At 64.7% G+C, this 7732-nt stretch overlaps 1 protein-coding gene across 1 annotated transcript; it reads right to left on the reverse strand.

Moving 5' to 3' along the window:
- Positions 1-1918: 1918 nt before the first annotated feature.
- Positions 1919-7377, reverse strand: MNX1 (motor neuron and pancreas homeobox 1). Its single transcript, XM_061415324.1, has 3 exons — positions 6408-7377; positions 3478-3638; positions 1919-2835 (listed from the first exon to the last, which is right to left on the reverse strand). The coding sequence occupies exons 1-3, from the start codon at positions 7105-7107 to the stop codon at positions 2473-2475; spliced, it is 1224 nt and encodes a 407-aa protein (XP_061271308.1). The 5' UTR covers positions 7108-7377; the 3' UTR covers positions 1919-2472.
- Between the last annotated feature and the right edge of the window lie 355 nt (positions 7378-7732).

Raw genomic sequence — 7732 nt, forward strand, 5'->3', positions numbered from 1 at the left:
TGAGGGGACCTGGCTCGGGGTCCTGGGACCCGGGTCCTCCAGGCGGCAGGGCCTTTCCGCCCAGTGTGGCGGAGCGGGGCTGGCGGCCGCTCACTCGGCGGAATGAATTGTTCGCTGTGCCCGGAGTGGGTGAGGATGAGCCAGTGATTATATTTAAATTTGCTATAATTGATTTGGGGAAGAGCTACTGTGACAAGAACGAATTGATCATTAAATTTATTAGCGAGATAAATTCCGTCGCGATTAAGCCGCTGGCTGGAGACGCTGGGGCCGCGGGTGGGTCCCGCCTTCCCGGCCGCCAAGTCCCCGCGCCAAGCCGGGCTGGCTCCGCCGGGGGGCGGGGGGCGGGGGTCGTCACCACTCTGCCTTCCCGCCCTGCTCTCTGCCCCCCTCTCGCCGGGGGAGCGAACGGTTCCTGGGCTTCAGGAGGGTCCGGCCTTGGGATGCGGCAACGACCCTCTGCCGAGGCCGGATGCCCACCCCGCTCCAGGGCCGCCGCCGGTCGGGGGAGGGGGCGGTGCTGAAACGGGGTTGGGGGGCGCCGACGCCCGGCCGGCCGGAAGGCGGGGCGCAGGGGACTATCCCCCAGATGTGCAGCCTGCCGGGCCGAGATGGCTTCAGGCTGAACTTGAGCAATGTGGTAGAAATTAAAGCGAGCTGCACACGGAGGGCAGGTTTCCTTAAGCCCCAAGGCGTCTTTCTCGTCTCTCCCCCTCCTCGTTTCCCACCCCTCTCCTGGGGCTCTCGGGCTTTCCCCCCAGTTGCAAACCCAGTCCCGGTCCCCCCACCTTTGGACCCCAGGCGGCCAGGCCCGCGCCCCGCCGCCCGCGCCAACAGCTGCGCCGGCCCGGCTCCCAGCAGCACCGCGCCCCCGGCCGCGGCTGAGCCCGCGTTTTATGGAAGGAGCCGGGGTGATAATGAGCTGCCAGCGAGGATATTAATCTCACCCGGCCCTGAAGTCGAGGAGTGGCCCCGCTCGCCCGCGCTGTAATCACCCAAATGAAACTGCAGGCCCTCTGAACTCATTTATCTGCCGGGAGTAGGGGGGCCCGCGGAGGGGGAGGGAAGGGGGAGGGGCGTGCCCCAGCCCAGGTGCGGGCGAGGAGTGAGACACCGGAGCGGGGGAGGCAGCTGATGGGGGGAGCAGCAGGGCCCAGGCTCACCTGTTTCCTCCGGACCCGGGGCGGCCTGCCGGTCACGCGGGGGAAGGGGCGCCGCGGAGGGCGTGCGGGCATGTGTGCCGCACATGGCGAGGGCCCGGCTCTGCCCGTGATGGATGACGCGCGGCCGCGTTGATTAACCCAGAGCCGCCGCGGCCCGGCTAGAGCGTTCTCGCCTTCCGCTGCGGTCCTCGCAGGCTGCCTTTTGCACTGATCCGGGAAAACCAGCCCTGGCCGGCTCGAGGCGCTTCGGGAGAGAGGGCCGGGGTCGGAGAGGAGATGAGCCGCGCTGTCCGAGGCCATCCCGCAAGCAGCGCCGCGGCCAAACAAACCCTGGAGACCAGTGTAGTCATTTGAAGCTCCTTTTCTGAAACATTCACAGTGTGTTTCCACGTCTGGGGCGCCAGCGAAGAAAGAAGATCCTCATAGAAATAGGAAAACAAACACGCGGCGTCCAGAGTTACTCCTTTGAGATGCTCGCATTCGCGACAGATGTGAGCCGGCACGTGGACGCGCGCTGACACCTGGCCTCGGGGACTTTTAGCGACACTTGGTACTGGCGACTCCCCAGCAGCCGGAGTCAAGTTCCCCCCACCCCTAGCCTCAGGGCCGGGAGGAGGTGGCCGTCCTGACACCCATTCGCCATTCTGATTTTCACTTTCTGCTGTCAACTCAGGAATACAGCCCACCCCATCATTTCAGCAACAAAAACAGTAAAACTTGCTTTCACAACTCCCCTCAAAAGACTTGCACTCTCATCCAGTAAAAAAAACAATTTATTTTACATTCCATCGTAGTCGATGGCAGAAGCTAAATGATAATTTAGCATGCGTAAGTAGACATTTCTTTATATATATATATATATTTATAAATACAATATACAAAAATAAAGACAATACAGTTTTGGGATGTCCAGCAGTTTGAACGCTCATTACATAAATTCCCCCCTTCCCAATATACATAAGCACAAAACATTTTTTTTCTTTTTCCAACACTCAGAAGAACGGCGTATCCGGAGAAGGTTTCAGGTTTCGGAGGTCGTTTAACACTGCAGGTTTCCGACGTCACCATTAGGGAAGAAGGGAGCCGGGAGGCACCCCGATGGTCGGTTCTTCTCAGAAACGCCTCCCCCCAACGCAAGCCAAATTAAATTAGCAAAGAACAAAAGAGTTCGAGTTTGAACCTGCTGGGCCTCCCTCTCTCCGTCCCTTGAAAACGGACCCAGAAGGGCAGCCCCCAGGACCCCGCGCCTCGGCTCGCGGGCCTGGGGGCGCGGGTGAGGTCGCGGCGTTCTGGGCCGCCGGCGGGGCCCCTACTGGGGCGGGGGCTGGTGGCCGGGCGCGCCGGGCCGCGGGGGCGGCGAGTCGGCCCCGGAGGAGCAGTCGGAGGAGGCGGCGCGCGCGCCCGCGCCGTTGCTGTAGGGGAAGCGGTCCTCGTCCTCGTCGTCTTCGTCGTCCTCGGGCTCACTGTCCCTCAAGTCCCGCAGGCGGCGTGTGCCGCCCTTGTCCCCGGGCGCCGGCGGCCCCAGCGGCTCCTCGTCCCCCGGGTCGTCGGCGCCGCCGCCTTTGCCCGCGCCGCCGCCTCCCTTCTGCTTCTCGGCCTCCTGCGCCGCCTGCTCTTTGGCCTTCTTGCTGCGCTTCCACTTCATCCGCCGGTTCTGGAACCAGATCTTGACCTGCGGGCGCGCGCGGCGTGAGAGGCCTGCCGCCTCCCTCCCTGCCGGCCCTCTCCGGCGCCCCGGCTCCCGCGCCTGCTTGCGCACGGGGCCCGGCGCGCCCGCCATCGCCAGGGCTCGGGTGAGGTTCCCCTTAGAGGGCTCAGGAGCTCCGGAAGACTCTGACACGGGCTGGGGGCTCTGAGGAAGCTCAAACCAAGACCCCCGCCACCCCCGAGGTCTTCCACCCGCACCCTTGGTCTGCGTGGGAAGGGTCAGGACAGCTATGCTGCCCGCCGCTGAGTCTCAAGATGCCCCCTCCTCTCTCTTCCCGGAAGGAACAAAATTGCTCTAATATGGCTTGAGGACTACCTGCTTCCAAACAGGGTGTGTGCGGGAATGTGTGTGTGCACGTGAAAATTCCTGGGCCCACCAGAACCAGCGGAATCAGACCCTGGCGTAGGAACCCTTCGGGGAGATGTGGGCTCGGGGAGATGCGAATCCACCGTAAAGGTCAGCAGGAGCAGCTCCAGGTGCCCAGGGAGGCCCAGGGTGAAGAGAGCAGAGGCCACAGGGTCCCTGGGAGGCGAGCATGTGCAGACAGGACAGGGTTCCTGGGAGGCTGGAACGTGCCAGCAGTGTGGGTGCGGGGGTGCAGCGTACCTGAGTCTCGGTGAGCATCAGTGAGGTGGCCACCTCGAAGCGTTTGGGCCGCGACAGGTACTTGTTGAGCTTGAACTGGTGCTCCAGCTCCAGCAGCTGCTGGCTGGTGAAGGCGGTGCGGGGCCGGCGGCACTTCCCCAGCAGGTTGGACTGCGCCTGGGCTGGGGTGGGAGAGGCCGTGAGGCTGGAGCAAGCCAGGGCCAGCAGCGCCCTTCATACCCCGCTGCCCACTGCTCGGGCCCTGCAGGGTTGCTGCTCAGTCTTCAGTGTCAGCACCCCCTCCCCAGGGAGGCCCTGGAGCCCCGGACCCCACCGCCAGGTGGACCCAGACCATCTGGGTTTAATGAGACCCAATCTTTTCATCCCAGGCAGGGCCTGGTGTTCTATCGACCAGGCTCGGCTTGCCCCCTCGGGTGAGCGTTGGTGGGAAGCAGGTGGACAGAAAGGCAAGTAGCAGAAGCCCGGAGACCACCCCCTGCATGCTCTGCCCAGCGCCTTCCCCCCCAACTCAGGCCCAAACCCACACAGGCCCTGGGAATCACTTCCTGCTTCTTCCGGGTGCAGAGTTCCCACCACCACCTCCTTACATACAAAACAAGCAGAAGGAGAAAAGGGGGAGAAAGAGGAGGAAGGGAGGAGGGAGGAAAAGGGCCAGATCCTGGGCCTAAGCATGTGTTCCTCCTGTAAAGTGTTTTCTGACAATGCTGCCCAGTCCCCAGCGGCAGAGCCTGGGACAATTGGAAGCTTTTCAGGACAATTCTCATTACGCAAATTAAAGGCCTGGGCCCAAGGGGGATCCGGCTTTCTGTGTGTTCAAGGAGGTCTCTCTGCTTTATTTACATAATTTCACACGGTTACATCACAGAGAATTTTATGACCTCAAAACGAGACTTCCCTTGATTTCCCAGGAGCCTGACAAGTGTTAGACAATAAAAGAAAGGAAAGAAGCAGCCAGCCCCGGGCAGGCCTGCCCAGGCTCCCCTGGGATGGGCAATTTGCTTTATGGGAAGGCCCACGCCCCCTGCTTTAGTTAAACAAGGCCCCGAATTCCCAACTTGACAATACATTAGAACTTTAATTAAAACGCTGGCTCTGAAGGGACCATTTGGGAAATGCCATCCGATGGCTGAGACACCAGTTGAAACCAAACAGGTTTTCCAGTGAGAACCCATTCCAGCATCCTTGCCTGTTCGTATTGCCCTTTAGGACTCGGTGTTCAGATTCCTTCTCTGAACTTAAAGCTGGCTGGGTTTTAATTAGCTACCTCCGGGTCAAGATTAGGAGTAAGAATGCACGAAGCGTGTTGGCAAAGCGATGGGGTTTTAGTCGATTTTCTGGGCAGCCTTGGGCTCCATGCAGGCCTGAGAAAACAGCCGGGTGGCCAGGGAACCCAGTTCGGGGGAGGGGGGCAGCCGGTGTGCACAACCCCTCCCCCCGGGCCCCCCATGGTGGGAGACTAAGCCTGCCAGGTGCTGCAAGATGCCGTCAGAGTGGAAGATGGCTGGGTGGCATTTCATCAGAAGGGGTTGCTGGGCTCAGAGGCCAGGCCCCGAGGGCTCCCTGGGTTTGGTGGACCCGGGTCAGCAGTTCAGATGTGCCTGAAGCTGTGGATGTGAGAGCCAGCTTGCCCTCTGCCTGGCCTGGGGCCGGGAGGGGTGACCCCATGGAAGGGAAGGGTGGCTATCAGGGCCTTCTGGGAGCTGAGCCGGGCTGGCCTGGGCGTGGAGGGCAAACAGCGCACATGCTGGGCTTTTCTCACCCCGCTGTGACTTCTCCAGCCTTGTGGGATCCTAGCTTTTCTCTGTTTAGTCACAACCATCGCTTCTAGCAGAGGAATCTGATTTCTGACAAGTGTTTATTTGTTTTCTTTTTCATTCCCCCCACCATGCCTGCATGTCTCTAGTCTAAACAAATTCACTCAGACGGAAATAATGGGGTCTCTTTGTTTGGGTGTTTGGCCGCTCGAAGCATAAAGCCTCACGCATCTTCCACTGATCGAGCTTGGGTGCAGCAAACCGACCGCAGATTCACACTCTCTGCAGCTCCAGTCCTGGGCCCCGGCCGGCCCGCACCAAGAGAGAGACCCAGGCCCCGGCGAGGTGTCCCGTCTGAGTGGCGAGTTCTCCGCCCACAGTCCGGCCGCTCTGGGCTTGGGGGTGCCCTGCCCTCCCCGGCTGCGGTCTCGGGGAGGGGTTCGTGCTGTGCTGGGTGCCCTGAATTCGAGGTGGGCGCCTGCTGTTCAAAGCCCCTTAGTGGGTACCCCAAAATAGGACGGTGCATCTCCGGCCCGCTGGAGCATGCCATCTTGGTTCAGACCGGGCCACCCGCCTTCCTGGGCCTCACCCCACCCCGGACCTGGGGCCTTCCTGAGGCGGACACAGCCCCACAAGGGCCCCAGCCTTGCGTCTCCAGCCTCTTGAGGCTCATTCCTCCTATCCTACTCTGGGAGCTCTCCCTCTCCTGGGAGGGACCCAGAGTCTCTCCAGAGCCCAGAATGTGGGACCGAAGTCACGTCCGTTTCTCTGAGCATAAAGCCCTGGTTTCGGTGGCCTCTGATTCCAAGGCACGCCTAACTCGGCTCGCCTTCCCCCACCACTTCCTTCTCCTCTAGCCTGCCAGTTAATCATTAGATTTTAGTCTTAAACCTCCAGCTGCCCCTTCCCGTTAAGAGAGGAAGAGAACAAGGACCGCGCGTGGCCATTTTTTCGATCGCTGGCGATCCCACGCTGCGGAGCCCGCGCGAGTCCTCGCAGGCCCCGAGCGGAGCCGAGGCGGCCTGGGGGCGCGTCCACAGCTCGCTCGGGGCAGAGAGCCGGGGCAGGAGATGCCCGGCGGAGGATGCGCGGGAGACCCTTCTGCCCATGCTCGCCACCCCCATCGCCGCCCCGTTTCCTCCTCGCTCCACAGGCTCCGGGCTGCGCGGTACTCACAGTTGAAGTCCGGCATCTTGGGCAGGATCATGCCCGCGGTGGACGCACGCAGCCACTGGTCCAGCTGGAAGGTGCCGGCGCCCAGCTTGATAGGGTCGGCGGGGTGCGCGGGGTGCGCGCCCGGCACCTGCGGGTACGAGTAGGAGAGCGCCGGGTGCTGCCCGGCCAGCGCGGCCGCCGCCGCCGCCGCCGAGTAGCCGTAGACCGGGTGACCGTAGAGCGCCGCCTGCGCCGGGAGCCCCGCGCCGCCCTGCGCGCCCCCCGGATGCAGCCCCAGAGCCAGGCCCCCCGCGGCTGCGGCGGCGGCAGCAGCTGCGGCTGCCGCGGCGGCGCCGGGGTGCGCGTGGTGGTGGGTCCCCCCGGGCCCGCCGCCCGCCCCGCCGCCCGCTGCGCCGCCCGCGCCGCCCGCTCCCAAGAAGCCGGGTTTGGGCAGCAGCGCGCAGTGCGCGGCCAGCAAGCGCGGCGGCGAAGGGCTCTCTGCGCGCAGGCGGTCGGCGGGCGCTGCGGACGGCTCTGAGGACGCAGGGCTGCAGCTGCCGCTCGCCCCGCCACCGGCCCCGCCACCGCCGCCGCTGCCGGGTCCAGCTGCGGCGGCCGCGAGCGACGTGACCAGGGCCAGCGGCGCGGTCTGCGCCGAGGCCGCTCGCGGGGGGTCCACGGCCAGCAGCGCGTCGATGCGGAAATTTTTGGACTTTTCCATCGGCTCGTTAGGGGCCGGCGATCGGCGCCGGGCGGTGCGGGACGCGGCCGCGTGCCGGCTCGCGGAGTCCGTGCGCGGCGGCCGCCGGCCCCGAGGCTCGGTATGGTTACGATTATTTGCCGGTAATCAAAGTGGCCGCCGGAAACTCAGCCGAGGGCGACCATGGCCCGAAAGCCTCCTCCGGGCGGGCCCGCCGGGGCCGCGCTCACTCGCGCCCTCACGGAGCCCACGCGACCGCTCGGCGCGCCGGGGCCCGGGAGCCGGGCTCAGCGCTGCAGTCGCGGGCGAGCGCGCCGCTGGGGCCCCGCGCCCCTCCGCGCACTTGAAGCGCAGCGCGGCCGCCGATTGGCGCGCGCGGCGGGGCCGGGGGCGGGGCCCCGGGCCTCCATTGGCCGGGGGCTGCACCTGTCAGCTCCCCGGACTCTCGCCGCCCCGCCCCCGCGCCGCGGGGTCCTAAAGAGCGCGGGCTGCCGGGCCGCGGGGGCGGGGCGGGACGGCGAGGGGCCGCGAGGGGCGCGCCCCCACGGTGCCTGCTCGCACTCCTGAGGCCTTGGAGCGGGCCAGCGGGTGCTGGCCGCCCTACCCGAGTCTAGCGTGCGTCCTGTTCCCTCCTCCCCGCCAGCAC

Source organism: Bos javanicus, chromosome 4 (assembly GCF_032452875.1).
Source record: "Bos javanicus breed banteng chromosome 4, ARS-OSU_banteng_1.0, whole genome shotgun sequence".
Taxonomy (NCBI): Eukaryota; Metazoa; Chordata; class Mammalia; order Artiodactyla; family Bovidae; genus Bos; species Bos javanicus.

Excerpts from the sequence above, each read along its gene's own strand:
- MNX1 (XM_061415324.1), bottom strand. The coding sequence starts at position 7,107 with ATGGAAAAGTCCAAAAATTTCCGCATCGACGCGCTGCTGGCCGTGGAC. Across the intron at positions 3,639-6,407 it reads CAAGATGCCGGACTTCAACT|CCCAGGCGCAGTCCAACCTG; the intron begins GTGAGTACCGCG and ends CTCCCACCCCAG. Across the intron at positions 2,836-3,477 it reads TGATGCTCACCGAGACTCAG|GTCAAGATCTGGTTCCAGAA; the intron begins GTACGCTGCACC and ends GCGCGCCCGCAG.